This window comes from Nipponia nippon, unplaced genomic scaffold, assembly GCF_047370975.1.
Source record: "Nipponia nippon isolate SJK-2023a ecotype South Korea unplaced genomic scaffold, ASM4737097v1 scaffold_5, whole genome shotgun sequence".
Taxonomy (NCBI): domain Eukaryota; kingdom Metazoa; phylum Chordata; class Aves; order Pelecaniformes; family Threskiornithidae; genus Nipponia; species Nipponia nippon.
The window spans coordinates 5,917,501-5,938,478 of NW_028262369.1; the positions used below are offsets into that span (position 1 = coordinate 5,917,501).

The 20,978-nt window shown below is 35.2% G+C and overlaps 1 protein-coding gene across 40 annotated transcripts in view; it reads right to left on the reverse strand.

Annotated features, from left to right (window-relative positions):
* RBFOX1 (RNA binding fox-1 homolog 1) overlaps positions 1–20,978 on the reverse strand; it is a 1,359,349-nt gene that overhangs the window by 88,058 nt on the left and 1,250,313 nt on the right. For 33 of the 40 annotated variants that reach the window (XM_087731008.1, XM_087730982.1, XM_087730984.1 and 30 more), the window contains 5 exons: positions 17,186–17,329; positions 14,294–14,347; positions 8,597–8,689; positions 6,871–6,931; positions 925–978 (listed from right to left, as the gene is read on the reverse strand). In XM_087731008.1, coding sequence (XP_087587134.1) covers positions 925–978; positions 6,871–6,931; positions 8,597–8,689; positions 14,294–14,347; positions 17,186–17,329 — 406 coding nt within the window. The remainder of the gene's footprint in view (positions 1–924; positions 979–6,870; positions 6,932–8,596; positions 8,690–14,293; positions 14,348–17,185; positions 17,330–20,978) is intronic. The other 7 variants (XM_087730989.1, XM_087730985.1, XM_087731017.1 and 4 more) reach the window with 1 other exon arrangement.

Below are 20,978 nucleotides of genomic sequence, written 5' to 3' on the forward strand. Positions count from 1 at the left end.
ACAGATCCAAATGGAAAACTGAAAAATTCCTAGAGTTTCCCATGAAAGTCATGGAAAACTCATATATGATTTTGGAACCCAAGAAAGGAAAGCAACTTTATTACCTGTTAGAAACATTTGGATTTACAGTGATTATTTCTGTCTTAGATGTAAATTACTAGCTTTCAAAAAACAGCTTTTTTGGACTTGGTAGTGATTATGTTTATGGGCAGGATTCAAATTCCTCTGAAATCAACTGGGTTTTGGAGTACAACCATGTTTGTTTTCAATACTGTTGCTAAAGCACATTTAGAAACTGTTGCTAGCCATGACTGACTTCCAGCAGAAAAAGACTGTATCTCATTAACTCCAAATTGTAACCAGGACCAGAATTTGGACTCAGTAAAGACTCAAGTTATAATACAGATTTAAAATACAACAATTTTAAGAAACTGAATAACTAAATATAAAGTTTAAAGAAAAATGTTCAAGAAAAAAATTATGAACACAGATACTCTAAACCTATGTGTGTCTATGTATACATATATACACAAAATATATATTTATAGATAGATTTTTTGTTGGTCTTGCTCACTAGGCTTAAATAATTCCTGGAGGAAAGTGACTGTACTGAAATATAAAATAAAATAGAATATAAATAAAATATAAATAAAATAAAATCTCAGGTAAGACTGGGATATTGCAGTACATTTCACGTTATACTATCTACTTGCCAATAAAAAGGTATTCATATATCTTCTACGTAAACTTTAGTATGCCTAGGTAACTTAAAATCCTGCATCACAAAATCTGTAAATGACTTGCAGACAATGTGAATCAGACAAAGAAACCAAACCTCACACCAAACACATATCCTATACTTTTACATATTTTAAAGAATACTAAAATAAAATATGGCATGGACAACTATAGTGTAATCCTTACCTGCATAGAATTCTGGACTATAAACTGCACCAACAACTGGATTTAATTTCCAGCCTGCAGCAAACATAAAAACATAATGGAGTTAATATGCAATTAGTGATGATAATAATAATAATAATATTTTTTAAATTTTATTTTTGTATCGAGGTATACAGATAAAATGGCTTCAAAAAGGTAATTTTAATGAAAGTTTTATAGGCACCTTAAATTACTGATCTTTAATATCACACTCTGAAGTATGGAAATAAGTAATGAAACAAGGCATCCTCTGGACATGTAGTACTGGAGTAAATTATCAGGTGAATTACCTTGGCTGCAATGCACAGTTGCCATGCGCTTATTCCCTCAAGTTATGGAATTAAGTCAGAACTAGTTCAGGTATTCCTATATCATGTACTATCAGAGTAGATCAGTTCTTTTGCATTGCTTTAACTCTCTGGTTACAAGCCAGAGAGGACAAAACAGTTCATTTGCTGGACATAAATGTTTCTGATAGGCATGTGTTAGCGTAGGTTAGAAGGCAATCAAATCATCTTAGCATTTGGCTTCTACTCTGGGAAAAATGAAATTGTAGACACTGTATAGAAATGTCTATTGTGATGTGAAAGAGATGGGCGCACTGTGGGATCCCAGTCAAATGCCAGAGACTTTTTTTCCATTTGCATTTGTACATCAGGCTGTCTGCACTGAAACAGGACAATTACAGGCACGTCCCAAAAGTGACTGTACCACCTGCATTTACAGCTGATAAACGCTGTTAGCATATTGCTGTAAAGTAGCTGGCATGTAAGAAAATGCTGCAGTCACATTCCGCAAAGCTCTTAAGTGGTACAAATGCAGCCACTGCCTTTGTCTTAAATAATCACTGTCCTCCCACAGCTGGCATAAAACCAAAGCACAGAACCAACAGATATTCTGTATCGTGTGTTCTGGCCTAACTCCAAACAATTGCTGTTGTGTCCTTACACCTGATGCGGCATTTCCAGGTAAGCCTGGAGCGCACAGGCTTGCTGCAGAAGCAGGGCCTGTGGTCAAAGCATGTGGGATGCTAAAGACAACAATGCTGAAGGAACTGAAGGGGAAGAGCTAAGAGAACAGCAGGAGAAGACACTGGCAAACACGTTAGTGTTCTCAGCTGTGGTAAAGTGCCAGTTATTGTGTTTTGCTCAGTCACAGTTAGATCCACTCCCAGTTAACTGCAAACTCCACAGAACATCCCCCACCCACACTCTTTTTTTTTAAGTGTTTGAACAATTTGAACTACTGGGACTGAAAAATTAGAGGTTTTCCAAAAGCACACTTGAATCAGAGGAGTGGGAAGCACCCTCTGATGGGTAAATGGGAATAAAGAAAAAAACTGAGCAAAAGCATCTTGTAAACTCAAGAACCATGGTACTTTAAATAGATCCTGTAACTATGCTGCTGGAAACAAAATACAATCAAGACAGGGACAACAAGGCCTTTCAAAATCAGAAGAGCCAAGATCAGAAGATTTTCAGTGCAAACTGTATTGAGGCTTGTTTCTGCCTTGGCCACATCATGTAATGCAAAAGCACAGTAGAAGATCATAAAACCAGAATGCATTATGAGAATGAAAAAGTGTAATATAAAATCTCAATCATAACACAAAAGAAAACTATTCCTACCCTTTAAAAATACTGCTATCTCTACCTGATGCACAGGAACAATTTACCAGTAATTAACTCTTCAGTAGCAGAGGTGAGAGGTGTTTTTGAAATGCAACTCATTAGTAAGTTCAAACAGAGCAAAGAGCAGCATTGCATGCAATTGTTCTGCAGAAGGAATTGCAGTTGCTATACATACCTAAAAGACAATAACAGAAGCTGAAAAATGGCCAATCAAGAAGGGTTAAAATTACTTTCCTCCTGAAAATATCACAGGATTTTTACCTGACCCTTCAATTTTACACACTCAGGATTATACTCAGGAATGTTGTGGTATAACAAATACTCTTAGCCAAATTTTGTGTGAAAGAAAATCATCCAAATTTTGAGACTTTCAGTAAAAATCTAACTTTTTATAGCTTAGGGAATATTTATTATTTCAAATTCATTACTTCCTCAAAAGACCACTGATCAGCGCCATCCAAAATGAAAGATTGGACTGAATTTCAGATCTGTCAGCTTTTGCTGTCTAAGAAGCTGACAGACGTCTCACAGCTTCTAAGTTACGCTAAGAGCGCCACAATTTGTCTGAGAGAAAGAAAAAATCTTGGAAGACGCAGATTGCTCTTCACAGCTGAAAGCCACTCTCATCTTTCAGTTCCTTACCTCTCTCACAGTGATGGCTGTCTCATCTAACTTTTTGAAGCTTACACAGGAAATACTTCATTCATCGTGAAAATAACAGTAATTAAACTTAACTTTGTCTTGTCAGCTAGCAATGTGCTGGCCCATAGCTGTGTGGGTTAATCAAGTGTGATAGGAGTTGATGTATCCGAGCGAGCATCTGCCAAGTAACCCTACTTCAACAGCTGGAGGAGGCAAATTCTCTGCAGTGGGTGTAATTTTGTGCATTTTTCTTACTGTCACAATATTAATCTCCTCCTCAAGTTGAAACTATAAAAGCTCAAAACTTAAAAACCAAACAAGGAAACAAACCCCTCTGCCTGCCCCAAAACCCCACCCCACACAGTCATGGAAAGAAACACAGGCGAAGCGTGCTAAGGAGAAAGAATCATACTGCACAGTGTAACAAGCTTTGGTAGAAAGTGGGCCACAGCAATGCAGAGAGGATTATTTTCACTTTACAGGCCAGACAGGCACCCATGGCTGGAGGAAGGCTTTGGCGGGAAAGAAGCCGTGTGACACTGTTTGCTTTCCTCCTGTTTGCAAACAGAAAGGAGCAAAGAGTAGGGGGGAATTTAACCATGGTAATAGTCACTAGCTGTGAATTTGAATCTAAGTTTAGATCAACAGAAGGCTCAAATTCAAGACACCTTAAGTATAAACTTTGAAACATATGTATCCCTCTACTGATCTCCATTTCATGTTCCTCATTCATTGCTGCAGTTCTCTGAATCTACTTGCACATAATTCTCTATTCCCTACCACACTTGGATGAGCATCCTGAATTGCAATATAGGCATCAGAAGAAAGTATGACTGTGAATAGGCTGAAACATCTAAAAATGTCTGAAATACTTTTGCCAACAAGTAGAACTCCTGACACTGAATTTATTTGCAAAGAAAAGGCAGTTCTATCTCCAAAGCACATGAGCTCAGCCATCAAAATCATCCTGTCTGACAATAAACTTGCACAAAAAAAGCTCTCCTAGCAACTGAGCATTTATTAACTGCCCAGTTCAGGAGTCATCAAAAGTCACTGGAAAGCATACTTATTTCAAAAACCATCTAGGACACAAAAGAAAACCACTTATTTGAATGAAGCTGCATATACTAAAAAAAAAAAATCTAGGGTTTTGTGCTTTAAGACCTACTGACTTTTGCAATCATATTTTCAACATAAGCCCAGTTATCAACCAACCAGCAGTATTCAGGAATGAAAGACAAAACAGTGTATCTTATTTTTAAATTACTATAAATATTAGTGCCTGATGTTTTCATATACTACAACATGTGCCCCAACTATGTTTTGAATGCCTGCCAATAACATGTCAGTCACCACAGACTCCTTGAAAAATAAAGGCACACATTAAAAAAGAAGTGGTTCTGAAGAGATAGGCACGTGCAAACCAAAAGTTTCTGGCTATCTGCATCAAAAGCATCTTGCAAATGTCCATATGCTTGTTGAAGAATGCAGAAAAACTAGCCTTTTATTTAAAAGATGAAACCTTTACTTTAGACAACAATAATCTTTAATAATCAGCTATAGCACTGGTTAATTCCTGACAAAATGATAAAGAACTAGAATCATACAATGTCAGGATGACTGATAATAGAAGTACTGATTAAACTAAATGAAGCACCTTGCACGTCTACACTTCATTCCTTGTTGCTTGTAATGATTACGTAAGAACAACATGATTCTCCTTGTGTGTTTACTTTAGGGGATCTCAGACATTTAAAAAGTAAAAAAAAAAAAAAAAAATCAAAATGTATGAACTACAACCAGAGTTTGCCTTGGTAGATACCCATCAAAAGGTGTGCAAAAGAGCATCCTGCATGCAACACCTTGGATGTACGGGTTCACAAACGTAAGTGCTAATTTTTATGCACTAACCAGGATGTTTCATACTTTTGGTGAGATCTAGTCCAGATGGAACAGGATGGAAAATGACAGCCATAAAACACTTCAAGTGGGAAAGACTTCACAGCAAATTTTCATCATTCTGGTTTTGGATATTAATAAATGATAATGCATGACCTAAGCAATCCTGCAGTGCAGGACACAGAGGTGAACCTCCTCTAAAACCAGATTCCTAAAAATCTCACACCTCTATTTCCAGCATTCCCTTCCTTCAGCACTGGATGTGCTGATATGTAATGTGCTCTTTGCTAATTAACAGTTTTGTAGCCTTAGGATAATATGAATACAAGTATACATCATCATTTATAACAAAAATACTTTTATCCTTTTATCATTACAATATAATACAACAGACAAAGTTCATAGTATTATATGCATATAGTTAATTTAGCTCCTTATTGCAACAAAATCTTGTTATGTGATCCAGTCAAGCTGCATGTCTCTCTCACTAGATTCACTGAGATGTTTTAAAGCCAGTAAAAATTAAGGAGATTTTCCCATCTGCATCATTTGCCAAGTTCCATGTTTACATACAAAACGAGCAAGAAAACAGTTTTTGAGAAAGCATGAGGAATTTCAGACTCTTCTTCTCCAGATCATTTTAACTAGCTCAATTCTAACACGTCAAATGAAAACAATCACTATATTTTATTTTTACTGTGGTAGGAAAAAATTATGACTCTCTCATCAAAAAATAAAGCCCATGTTTGCCCTGGGTTTTAGTAAAACCTCACTAATGAGAACTCAGATATAGAATATAAGATCCATTATATTTCAAAATGGAGAAGAGTCTAATCTACCTGTGGAAACCTTTACTGATATATGTGCAGATTTCACCTGCTTTCTACTGGATGGGAAAAACTAAATTACATTGAAAAGCAAATAATTATAACTACACAGTCTAGTAAAACTGGAAAACGTAATTGCAATTAACTTCAATTGATGTATTATTGTTTGACGTTGTTGAGCTAGGAACTTGTGAGAATTTTCTGACCTAGCAAATGCAAACAACTCAAGCACATGATCAAACACTGCCAAAGGAAACATTTTTAAAATGTATTGCTTCCAAACCCATCAAACATCTATGGATTATTTTTCTGTCATTCATGTACAACATTATACCAGCTCAGGAGAGTATTACAACAAGCTTTTTTAGATAGCTTGGAATTTAGATTTTTCCAGGGAAAAACAGCTGGAAGCAGCACCCAATTACAGTTTGCCCTTTACTTCTAACAAATTATGGAAGACACAGAAAATTATCTTTGACTAGGTGTGTGTCTTGGTACTGAGAAGTATCTCATGCCTGACAGAGACATTCTTCTTACTGGTCCCCCTACCTCCATTATCCAAGCAAAATTGAATCCTCCAATTAGTTCATTCATCACAACATTAACACTGCACAAAGCTAGAAGAGAGCAACCCTTTCCTATCAGGTATATTTTCCTATACAAAAGCCACTGCGGTTAAACACCCAGACTCCAATCAGACAAAATGATGCATGCTATGCCCACATGGCTGTGAATTAGCTGAACTCTACACAGACAGAATTTATGCCCAGCCATATTGTGTTTTAGGTTGCTGGACAAAGCCTGAGCCCAAGGAGATGCAGGGGATGTGGACTATGATGCTTCATGAGTAGAGTCCACCCATTCAGCAGAAGAGTGAGGTTTCACATGCATTGACATTAAAACAAAGCGCCGAGATCTCATGCACTTACCATTCGTGTAAGGGTTGACGGTCTTTTTATTTGTCATTACACGTGCTGTTGCATTATTTACCTAAGCACATAGAACACTGGATTAGAAAGGGTTACAGGGAGGGTCCATGTTACTATTAAATGCATGCATTATTACTGCTATTAGTCATGTAAAAATAAAATGCAATTTAATTTATAGAAGGCAACAGGTGCATAACAAAATCATACTATTTATAATTACATTTACTTTCATAACCATTTTAACTTACAAATCATTTCAATAAAGCAACATCATATCATTTAAACTTTAATAAAAAGACATTAAAAGCAAATTAAAAGGTACTGCATAATTGAAGACTTAAGAGCATGCTTGTATTCCATGATAACACTGATACAATAAATACTCAAAACAGAAAAAAAGATTATATGAAGGAACATGCAGTGGAGTAGAAGGGAAAGAGACAAGGTACAAGGAAACAAAGAAAATGTCAAAAAAGGGACAAACGAATTTTAGCAGTGTGCAACATAACCCTTTAGAAGAGAAGTACCATTGGAAAAGCAACATCTAGCATTCAACACTTGGAACAAGAGCCTTTTTCATTGCAAGAATTAACAAAATCATTCAAGCTTTAAAATCACAGCTAACAAAAGGATAAAAAGAGGGTGCATTATTTAACACAATATGGAGTTAACAATCTGAGTAAGATGTGCACGAAGTCATATCCTCAATCCAATCAGTGCCTCCCAGGCTTGCTTAAAACGTACACTCAATTACAGGCGTACCAATATAGAAAAAAATGTAGCATCAAGAAAACTTAATACAACAAGTCAAAAAAATTCACGTGGTATATCAGCGCTAAATACGTGAAACGGCAGATGGACTTCTCCACTTACCATTCAGCACCATCGCCAGCATGGGTATGTATACAGTTACCATGGTTACTGAGAGTTTGGTGAGGGCCCTAAGCGCTACCGTCGAAGGGGGAAAATGAAAAGGCAAAATATGCAACATCTTACTCAAAAGACGACAGCATTTTCAATTGGTATTTTTTTTTATTCTAACAAATACGACTGAGGCAGTATTGAAGGGGATCCAGTGGTACTAAAACACATTTGTGTTGTTTTTTTAATGGATATGAATGGCTCAGGCCATCCAGCCAAAGTAGCCTGATGGTTTCATTAAAAATTAAATGTTAAAATTGGTCGGTCTCTAGTCTGGCTTTGTTTCTGTTTTTTGTACACCTTTTGGATGCCTCTTTCCCAATCTGAATGTTTTGAAAGCCACTGTGGATCCCGCATCAACCCTGCAGCAAAAAAAAAAACAAAACAAAACAAAAAAAAAACCAACCTTTTGTTTGTTTTTGTTTTGTCTGTCACACTTTTTTTTTTTGTTGTTCTCAATTTTTTTTCTTTTTTTTGTTGGCTGGTTTTTGGAATCTACTGCACCCATTGATTTACAAAACATCCAAAATAATAACTTCAAAATATTAAAGCTTTCATTTTTTTTTCAATTCTGTCATCCACCTTTCAGCAATAATGATAATAATAATAATAATTACAAAAGAAATAATAATAAAAAACCCAAGTAAGGCCAGATTCTCTCTCTTTATATATAAATATATATATAAACAATGGGAAGGGGAAAGGGGAGCACACAGAAGACACCAATGATGCATCTGAAACAACAAATGAGAGTGAAGCAGACATTTATAAAAAAGATGAAAAGGAAAATATTTTGAACATGCACCTCGATTTTACGGCCCTCTACCACGGTGCCGTGTAATTTCTCCCTCGCCCTGTCCGCATCAGCACTATTTTCGAAAGTTACGAAACCAAATCCCTGCATGCAGGAGGGAGAAGGGGGGAAAACAACATGCACATTATTATTTCAGTCAATGACCACTTGTTTGCTTATGTTCTCTCTCTTTAATTTAATATTTTCTTGTCCTTGCTTCATTTCTGTAACATGCAAATTAGAAAAATTATAATTGTATTGAGATGTGCAATAAATAAGCGACAAATGTGAACAAATCTTTTCTGTCATCAGTTAGATAATACCCTCTGAGAAATTCAAAGAATGATACCAAAAATACCCTCCTACATGTCACTACACAGGAAAATAAATCTAACAATAAGAAAATGAAATTAAAGTAAATTACAGTGTCTTCACACAGAAAAAAAATGAACTAATGAGAAAAGAAAATGAACCACATTTTAATGACATGCAGATATCTCAACGAAATAAAAAACATGTGCACAGAATTCAACACTGAATGTCAATATACTCTAAAACATTGCCTACTTCATCATGCTGTTGTGATCATAAGAAACATAGTTCCCATGCAACACTAGGGTAACTTAAACTTTTGTCAAACTATACAGCCTTTACTTATTTTTTTATAAAAGAAAGAAAGAAAAGAAAACCACCAACAAAACAAAAGTATTTTCAGAACAAAGTATAAACTTCCTTGTATTAACAGATCAAATAAAATCACATGATGTGAATAGAAAAAGAAACTCTGATAAAGGAATAAAAATGCAAACGTTTTGAATAAGTTTAACTGGTTCATTTACTATTTATGTGTATTACTTTCCACATATAGAACATGCAACTGGTAAAACTCCAGAATCCCGTGTTAGTGGGACAGGAGAATACTCGAAAATATGAAATTCTGCCTATGACAAATACTTTGCTTTATAATATTAGACTAAACAAACATTTCCATTCCTACGAAAATTCTTTTTATTGTGCTAAGTTAAACACTGTTTACAATGGTAAATATTTTTGAAAAAATCAGACATTGAAAAATGTTTTAGAAACATACACCAACCCTTTGAAGTAATTCTTACATTAGCACTACAGTGCCTTTGCATGCTTTCCCAAAGTTCTCCAAACAAATAAGTTTCTATATCCTTGGTGTTTCATAACAAGAAACATTTGCAAGTTACACATGGCCGCTTTATAAAGAATAGGCATTGCTGCACATATTTGAAGTCCTACTACAACATTTTTCTTTACTGTTACGTCAGCTTGAACTATGGAGTTAAAGCTTTCCTCTCTCCTGGTCCTCAGCAATAAGATGTGCATCATGTCTCCTCATTCTCCAGTCCATTCGCTAAGTTTTGTGGTCAGTATCCACCCCCTTAATCTCTGCAGTTCTACCTATTATGTACATAGTGACTGATTGGAAAAAAAAAAAAAAAAAAAGAGGAAAAAACCCAAAGGGAGTGAAGATATTTATACATTTATTTATACATTTTATACAAAGAAGAGACCAAATATGAAACTAAGGCAAAACTGACACCAAGCATTGAGAAAAACAATGGATATGAACTACAAAATTAATTAATCGACAAAAAGAGGTAAGAAAATATCAGGATCATCATGCAAGTTATTTGGGTTATTTTACCTACTAAAAGAACACATGTATTTATGCCAGTTTATAACACAGAAAGTGACATTTATATACAGTAGCAGTTTATGTTCCATTCTCTTCAAAGTAGCTTAAACACATTGTCTATTGCTCTTTTTTTTTCTCTTTTAAAGGCACCCTGAAGCGTGAGCTCAGAGGTGCTCTATGAGCAGTTCCACTCTAGCTGAAGCCATTCTCAGAACACCTGATTCCACACATCTTCTCCACTCTACCCTCCACAATTTAGCACAAAGCCACAACCTCGCTCATCACAAGACACTGAGGATGTAACCCTTTTTCCCCAAAGCACCAGGAGTGCTCGAGAGAAAGTAAATCCCCCTCCTCAGTACTAATCCCTATGTTTTAGATGCCTCCCTAGGCTTTTCTTATACCTAAACCCATCCTCAACTTTAAACTTTTATTTCTTCTTCAACTGCTCCCTCCCATCTTGTAAAAGGTCTGTATAAAAAAGCTCATAATTTAAGATGCCATTAAGAAAATTTCACAGCAGAAAACATCCCCTCAACCGTCGATCGAACCAGACTAGCTCCATGCAACAGTATAAATTCCCCCAATTCTGTTTGTTCTCCCCTCTCCTCCCTGCTGAACAACTGCCCCTTCTCAGAATTGCAAACATTTGGTGGGCGTTGTTTAGTCAAAAGTTTGAATCAGTCTTCTTAGCTCACAGCACTACCAGTTAATTTTTTTCAAACAACTGAAGGGAAAGATAAAAACCTAATTATATTAAAAAATTAGAAAAAGATATAAAGCAGAGCCACAAGTCAAGATAAGACAGGAACTTCAAAGATTCTGAAAAGAATACTTATTGTAATGTTTTAATTTCTTATGTTGTACTTGTTCTCATAATTAACACTATTTAAATTAAGCTCTTATTATTTATGCAAATCGTTATTTTTACCTAGCTGACACAGAAACTCAATCACAGAACACAGATTCATTCATCACACATTCAAATAGCCACACAAACACGTTAACGTTAATTTTATATGCAGCTGATTCAACAGCTACTTTAGCTTAGCATACTATGTATTTTATTAACCGGTAATGTAAATTTCTGCATTTTATTTTTAAAGTCTGTTAAATGATTTCATAATAGCCAAGTTAGTATGTGAGAAGGTTCTGTTTTAATTTGGGAGGTGCTTTGGAGCTCTTCTTATTTGAAGAAATATACGTTAATATAATATATACTAGATATATATTAATACATATACACACAGATTTGTGAAAGTATATATGTAGTACATAGCTGTATAGAGCATTAATTTACAACTGTAAAAAATGGTACTTGTTGATGTTCCTGTATCTTTGCAGCCTTGGGATTGTGCCCAAGACAAAAGCCATTCGCAGCTCCATGGAGAGCTTCAGTGTTAAAGCTGCTGAGTAGCGTTAAAATATGCACAGTAATGGAAGCTATATTTCAAATTGTCCTTCCAAGATGAGTGGTAAACGCAGAGAAAGGTAAGTTACCAGCAGTTTTTAATGTTACTTTAATCAACAGCTTCAAGAATTGGCAAAGGTAAGCCTCACTTATTTAACACAGGTTATAAGAAAGGTCTACTCCGAATACTGAAATTCTTGCAATTCTTATAAAAAGAAGTTTCAAATGTCATCAGTGTTGCCATACAATTCTAGCAAAGTTGTCATAATTATTATTATGCCCCCACACAAACTGAAATTTGTAGTATGAAGCTTGTATTATTTTAGGGTTTCTTTTATGGAGAGACTCCCTTCTGCAATATTGTTTTACAATTTATGGTGGTGCTGCAGCATTATGCTTTTTGAATCTGCAATTCCATTTTTCTTAGCTATTATGGTATGAAAATGAGCTTACTTCTGTTGTTTTTGCAGGAATCTTTTTAAACATTAATTATTGGAATAAAAAGAAAGAAAAACAGAAACAAAAAAAATTTCTAGCAATTCTTTTATGCCAAACTGCAGCTAGAAATAAATTTTAATTTTGATCCTGCAAACTTTTGTACCTGTACTCAGATTGAGACCATTTAGGCCTTTCAGTTTCAGTGGGATTTTATGAAAACATCGATAAGCACTGCCAGGAATGGGACTTTAATCTGGTACATCTTAAATGCTACAGAATGGCCATGAAATGATCAGATTAAAAAAAAAAAATCCACTTATTCCTAATCCTGTTTTTTAACTTTTTATTTATTTGAGAGAATCTGAGGGTACTTCTGCAAATCAAAATACTATGTAGCTGTACCTGAAATAACTCTAAAACAAGATGAGAAGCAGCATACCTAAACAACAAGATGCGTCACAGAACTGCCTTAAGTATCTTCAGCAGCTTACTCAGAGCCAGCTTGGGTGCACCAACACAGCACTGGATAGTGTAGAAGTACTCAATAAGAATAGGTCTTAGACTCTCTAACACAAAGCTTGTAAGTCAGGCAGTGGCATTACAAGCCTACCAAGAAAAACGTCTTCCTTGTGAAATCCTTTCTAGGAGCTTGTTTTTAGCACAAGGCACTGGGATGTTTTCACTACTGCAAGACCACTATTAAAAAAACTCAATTCAGAAATATCTCCTGACCCCACTCCCCAAATATTTTTAAAAAGCCTTATGCAGTCTGATGCAGACGTGGTAGATAAAAGTCCTACATACGTAAGATGTAATGGCTAAACAAATGTGTAAACCACCACCACTATACCATATGTACTTAGTTCCACTCCATCTTCAACAGAATCAATCAAAGGTGGCAAGTGTGGGATGTCTTTTGCAATTTATAATACTACCCAATAGAAGCAGGTTCTGGACAAACAACATCTCTTGCAAACACTATTGAACAGCCATAATTTAATGGTAATAAATTTCAGCCAGAGTAGGAGATTCTAAGCCACTAAATTCCATACATTTTGATTGTTTACTGAAAAAACAGTAAACGTTCCAACTGGGTTTGGACTAGCAGGCGAGGGTACTAATTAATGAATGTCAGAATAATTTTGGACTGTAAACCAGGAAATTTCAGCTATTCTTTTTTTTTTTTTTTAAAAAAAAGGAAAAGAAAAGTGATGGATTTAAACTTAGAATATAAATACAAACACATTAAGGGAAAAATTAACAGAATTAAAATATATCTGATTTAAGAGAGATTTATGATACAACTGATTCTTAAAAAATGACAGATTACAGTATGTCTATAACAGGAAAAGAATTCCATCGCTAATAATAAATCATATATAAGAGTTACAGGAAGACTGAAGCATTGGCGGATAAACATTCGAGTGAGTCTGACATGGGAGGAAAAGGAGAAAGATATCATGCATGTGACATACACATAAACCCTTATACCGCAGCTGATACCATAGGTAACAACACATACTGGGCTACAGTTTTGCAGCAGCTGACAATGCTAATGCAGTCATTGCCACTCTATCTTGCTTTATTTCTTAAATACAGAATAAATTGAAGTATGCATTGAAGGCAAAGTAATTTTCAGAAAAAATTAAATGTTTGCAATACAATAAGAACTCTTTTAATCAAACAAATGTTAAAATAGACTGTTTTCAAAGGGTTGGTGTACTGAAGCTTTAACTAAAGAGGAAAACATCTGCACTTAGATAATCTAGAAGAATCACATATTTTCTCAGCTAATTACTAAAGAGGATAGTTATTAGGTATCATTATCATCTTTCATTTCAATAGGGAAAAAAAATACCTGTACTAACAGAAACCTGTCTACAAATATCTGTAAGTATGGACTCATCTTGTAAAATAAACAAGATAATTACCATTGAAGAATAAAGACAGCAGAAATCAACATTCCCACAAAACAGATGACAGTTTGGAGTCACTAAAATTACCCCCTTTAAAAGATATAAAATGAGTCCAATGATTTTCATGCTGCTTAGGAAACTGAATGACAGTTCAGAAGATGTTTTCACTAACATGGAATTTCAGACGTTATTTTTTACAGCAGTGCAGTTGTTTCCTTTTACTCATATAAATATTTTAAACAAATGAAAAGATTCCATGGGTGAATTCAACTGCTTACCTTTGAGCCTCGCTCATTAAAAATAATTTCAACATCTAAGATTTTACCAAATTGCTGCAAAGAAATAGAAAAGTTACATGAAAATAACTTCAACACTTCTATCATATACAGTACAAATGTTTGTTTCAGAAAATGGTGCATCACATAAAGACGTTGAAAAATATAAAATCAAAGATAGTCAAGCACCAAAAAAGACACACTGAAGAGGAGCCAGATCAGTATTACAACTAAATCATATGTATCATTACACTTGTCACTATCATTCCACACACGCATTTATGAACTTAAAGTTCAGTGCAATCACCTGACAAAGAGGAAATAATCATTAAACTGCGATCACAGTGAAGTGAAAGTCCAAAATTTCTTTTTTTTATTTTGTCTTTGCGTATAGTAGGTTACTTCCTTGTGATCCACCCAGTCCAGCTGCTATCACCCTTTTTTTCATATGTAATATACTACTGGTTAATTTGCTTGGAGCGTAATAAACATCACTAACAAGACAGGATTAACAGCTATGTGAACATTGTCGCCCTCTGGTCATCCTTCCCTCTGAAGAACTTTTGTTTCAGAGGACTTTTTGCAGCTCCTTTTCAGGACAGGTAAAGGAGTTTGGTTGCTTCTGCTTTACAGAAATAAGATTAAATGAGCTGGGAGTTTTGTCACTGGCCTCAGGGAGTGAAGATTTCTCTCCACCCTTGCTGAAAACGGATAACCATTACTCTTTAAGTAATTCTTGTCTTACTAGAGTATAATTTGGAAAACTAGAATGGTTACTTACTTGTTGGGGATTTTTCCCTGCTCAGAATTGCACTTTTATTATAACATTAGTAGTAACTGTTACCACTATTGACCTTACAGTAGGACTCGCAATCAATCTAGGCATTGCTCACACACACAAAACTTCACCACAGCTGCTACCCCAAAGAAAAAGGCTCTATTGGACTTGCCTTAGTAAGAGAATGAATGTTTGACTCAGGCACTGTTTAGTTAAAACACTTTCTGATATGACACATTTTGTGATGTGACATTGTAATGTATCAGTAGGTGATTTCTGTTATTTCATATATCGTTAACATGCAGCACAGATGAGTGTTAACACTGATAAGTGACACAATATATTAAACAAAAAGGCAGAAATTAAAGGCAGGCAACTGAAGAGTAATCTAACGATAGTCCAAGGAATTGCAGAAATGAGCCTGTACTTCAGTACTTTAATATATAATAAAAAATTACAGGCCAGAAAGAACAGTATTCCTTCTCTAGCTTATCCAAGTGTTTCAACTTGGTTATGAAAATCAACCATCACTTGTTATTCCTTGGCTTATTTTATGTTCTTGCGTTCACCCCCTAATTAATGCTGTAACTGCAACTTTAGCCTATAAGCAGACATTGACTTAGTGTTTAAACAGTCCCCCTCTGCTGTATTTATGTCCATGTAAAAAGATCATCTGGTATGTGTATAATGTGGTCATGATGCAGCATGACCATATTTCAGATCAGATAATTCAACTCACACTTGCAGAAATTGCATTTTTCTATCCATTCAGAAGCTAAAAGTTTACTGTTACCAAGTCATTCTAAAGCTGGAAAACTCTAGCCATTCTCCAGTGCTAGTCTTTTGAGACCTAAGACTTGGAGATATTGAAAAGAAATGTAGCTTTTATTCACTTATAAATTACTACAATCTCTCAAAATAAAAGATCCTTTCATTTAATGTACTTTGAAATAAAATCTATCTATTTAAAGTGATTTGTTTAATTTAAATAAATTTGCATATTGATCCCTAGAGGGTTAATTATTAAGCCTTCTGTTATTTTCCTGATGTGCTGTAAGCTGCATTTAGGGGAGGTCACTTGTAGCAAGTCAGATACAGCAAAACAGTCACTCTCATTTCCCAGTACTATACCAGGGTTCTTTTTCCAGTGACCGTTTCCTTCACTTCATACAAATAAATGCCAAAAAACACAATGTCTTAACTCACATACAAAGACATTAGAAGAACTTAAAAATTTGAACTGAACATGAAAAATGGAGAGAGGTATAGCGCCATGAAGTACTTGATGCTGCACTCTATAACAAACTGTAACGCCGAAGAGAACTAAGTTTTAGTGAGTCAGAGATAAGAAAGCAAGAGGAACACAAATACTTAAGGGTACTAACTTGGAAAAGGAAAAGCTGGTTTCTAATAGCTGATCAAGTACTATTTCTAGATTTTATTTAGTGACATTTCAAAATAAACCTAAGAGTTCTTGGAGCAGGGAGAAGGAACCAGGTCTAACCTCTCATGGTTGTGAGCCTATAATTGACGGCACATATAAGATGTGTGAAACAGTCAATGCACATGAAGGTAGCTAGTGGCCCGGGCAAAAGCAAAAATTGAGACTTACAGAAAAATACTGGCAAAGACTTTAGAATCTTACAGACCTACAATACCTGCGGGGACAGGATTCCTATTCCGGGACTTTCTGCTCAAATTCAGCCCATGTCTTACTTCTATAGATTTGGGTCCCTTGCTCATGAGGTCAGGCATTGACTATTTTACGTCATGGTCTCCAAAATCAATAAATACAGGCATATAAATCCAGACGTGTTCAGCAGGAATATATATGTATTCGATATTTTAAGCCAATATAGGCAGCTTTTTTTGAATGTAATACAAAACAGCACAATACATAGAATACATTCATCTGTATCACATACATTAGAATCAGTAGAATTTCTTTTCCCAGTTGTGACTGGCAAATCAGATGTTTGGTTATAAATAAAAGAAAAGACAACCTTTACTGAAAATGGTTAAACAGCCTAAATCAGAGATACTGCTCTCATGGTTGCCTATAATATATCTATTGCATTGCAAATATAAAAAAGCATAAATAAAGTGTGAGTACTTACACCAAACATTTGTCTAAGATCTGGATCCCGGAATCTGAATGGTATATTTGAGACGTGAAGCCGTTTTGGCTGTGATTTGTTTTCTGTGTTTTCAGAAGATTGTGTCTGTTGCTGGCCATCGGTCTGTGCTGCATCATCTGTCTGCTAAAAGGGTAAAGTAAAACAAAGTAAAGCACACTGTATGTATTTCTGCCATTTTTAATATAAGGTGGTGGCCTTAAATTCTTAAACAAAAAACAAACAAACAAACAAAAGATTAAAAAGGAGTTAAATCTGCTCAGACAAAGATACTGAAGAATACCAGAAGCTGAAATACATGAACATCAAATCCGTTTCTGTATCTGTCTCAACAGTATACGTTTTCAATGATATTTTTGATACGTATTTGGAATAAACTGGAGAATAGGAAAGAGATTATTCTTTGTTGATTTTCTTAGCTATTTATAAATAATGAATAAATATGTCTCCCTATATTATAAGACTGTTGAAACCCCTTTAACCTCATCAGTGTTTGCCAATGGAAGAAACTGAATCTCCATGTCCAAGTAACAGCCTACTTGCAGAAGCAAGCTATACACTTTCAAATAAGATCAGTACTTTCACTGAGAGGCCACTGGGACTTCTACACAGGAGGTAGGTAACACATCACATCCTAGTTGCCATTTCATAAGCAGTGCTAATGGGCACTAGAGGGTCATTTTGTCTAGATAAATGGTCACCATTATGGAAAAGGCCTTGAGTTGTGAAAGGGAACAGAAGTATAATCAGTGGTAAAGGTTGCCTGACATAAAAGCAAGACCCGGAAATAAAAGTTTTACAGATATTCTTTCCCACCAAAATAAGATCATGTCATGGCACTTCTTACAGGGATACTGTTCCCTAGTTTTAAAATGCTATTTTATAATTGAGGGACATTGGTGTGTATTACAATTTAACAAATGAACAGAATTATAAACCCCTAGAGAGATTAAGAAAAAACATAACATCCTTCTTCCAAAAAGGAAAACTAACCATTGCTGCCCGATCAGTATATTATAGAAATCTCTGGGCTGTGTTCTTTAATGATATCATACAGTGCCTAATTAATCACTGCGTGTACAGCACACGTTAACTAGAAAGAGATTTTGCATAGGTATGTAAAAACAGCACAGTTGATTTCTTTTGCACTGGTAGAGGGGATTTGGGAAAAAAAAAAAAAAAGAGGAAAGAAAATAGTTGAATGAAAGTACAAGGATCATCTTACAACTGTTACTCTATTTTCTCTGTCCTTCCTCTTCCTTCTGAGCATATTCATCTTCCAAGTATACATTTTTCTCTTGTGTTCTAATGTTACAGTACAGCTTGCCTTTTCTTTTTTTTTTTAAATGAAAAAAGTCAGAATCTCCCATTTCCTGCTAATATCAAATTTCTTTTAAGAGACAACAGTTTTAAGCAAAATAAAAATGGTTAAATAAAATAAACGTTACCACACAGTTTTAGTACCAATAAGCCTGTTAAGGAGGAAGGAAAAGAACTCAAACAGAATACATAATTTACATCAGCAATAACTACATATAAATTTAATTCTAGCAAGTTAAATGCAACATCATCTTCCCCAGTAAATGCAAATGTTCTCAAATTCAAAATACAAACATCTACAATTTCCTGTATTGGCTATACTTCTGTGCTAAGAACACTTTACAAATAGAGGTCCTTATTATTTCTGCAGAAGCATCAGTTCCTCAGCAGTGTCTACATTTCATGGGACTCGATGATACTCGTACACAAATACAAACTTTTGTGTGCACTAAAGAAGGATTTTCAAGTGATGCAAACAAGGAACTGGGAACAGCTCAAGTGTAAACCTAAAACTGAGTCAGTGCCACTACATCTCTTCATCTGCCACCCCCTGAGCTCACAGGCAGGGTCCCACAAACTGGACAGTTCATCTTTACAGATTTCTAGTGATTTAAATACTAAACATGGTATATAGCTGTTAAGAGACAAAAACATGCTCTAAGCTAATCTCTTGCTATCTAAAACCAACTGAAAATTTCAAAATTTAGATTTTAGACAACTGCTCCGTCCATAAACACCACAGAGATTACTTTCTACATTCAGGCCTTAAAATGAGAAAAACATGAAGGAAATTTGGTGTATGAGAGCAGGTGGGGGATGAGGGACTGGAAACTCTTGAAATACAACACTCTGGAAGAATTTAAGGTCAATTAGATTAATCTGAAGAGAATTAAAGAATTCTGAAGGTGCTTGTTCAGCTTCAGGAACAAAGGCTGCCCCAGGAAAAAATTACATAATCAGCATACTGTATCAATGCAAATTGGAAAAAGTAATTTCTGTTCATTGTATTAATATAAATTATGAGAAACAAGGAGTAGGAGGGTGGAACTGTGCACTATTAGCATACAAAAACATTAGGAGCAACTTCCGTACCAAGAAGCTGAATAGACGTATTGCCAACCAAAAGCCAGTGAGGTTTCTGAAGATGATGCTAAAATGAAGGAGCTACAAGTTACAGGTGAAGTAGGTAAATCCAGGTACTGTTATTTTCTGGGTATTTCTTTTTTATTTTACCACTTCTGTTCACAGAAGCCTGAAATTTACAGTTCCAGCACAGAATGTCTCAGAGATTGGGCAGTGAGGACTGAAAACCCGAAACTTCAGAAAGTCACCATCATCAAAGATTCATACCTGTAAATGCCCTTAAAGAAGTCTGTGGCAGAATTAACAGAGCTAAATCATTTAAAATTTATCAAAAGGCTTGACAATATAACAGTGTCTTTACAAAGCATATTATCATCCAGAAATCTACAGATGAGCCTAGGAGATCTGGAGAAGGATAACAGCAAATTGAAATTGGAATGTGAAGATTATACAAAAATTTCCAAGTAACACCAAGGAGGTAAAATACACAGAGGACAGGCTGGATTTTGCAAATTCCCAGAAAGGAAAGTTTCAAAGCCCTGTGGACTCAAAGAGCTAGAATACAATTTACCTTACACATAAATAATACATTTCAAGAGAATATTTTCATTGCTAGAGGATCTAAAGACTGGTGTTTGATATTTCTTTAAAAATTAATTGAAGTTGGCATATGACATTAGCCTCACTACATCCCTGCAGTCTAATACGCAATCAGTACAAGTCCTGATCTATTATGGGTTTGGTCTCTTTCAACACCCTCTCCTGACTCAATCAAGCAAATTAGTATGCTTTATGCAAAACAAAGAAATAAATAACCCCCCCTAAGCCTCATCGTTAAACAGAAATTACATAAAAGGGAATATAGTCTGGGGTTTTTTTCACGTATGACCTAATTTTCTGAGTACAAAGCTGTATGAGAGTTACCGTCACGTATCATAGAGTCATGAATTTAACTTTGTGAAGAGATCACAATTCATAAACCAACTATTCAGCACATTTTACCATTGGAACTATCTGCTGTCTGGTGGTACTTGCTTTTCCTTGTGTGTGTATTGGGTTTTTTTTCCTATGGAAGATGGCAATGTAAATTCATACACAACTTCTAATCCATTATAATCTTGTTTACAGAACTGCTCTCTAACCAGTGATTTTCCATGCTGTATCTGTGCAGTTTGTTATTGCTGTGTAAACACCTTGCATTGATGTTTTTGAATAGCATCTTATTTTTCTAGACGATACCTGCAATTTATCAAGATTATTTTGAATTCTAATCCTGTCCTGCAATGTACTTGCAGTCCTTCCCAGCTTGGTATTGTTGCAAATTTAATAAGCATACACTCTATTCCATCATTCAGATCATTAATGAAAATAC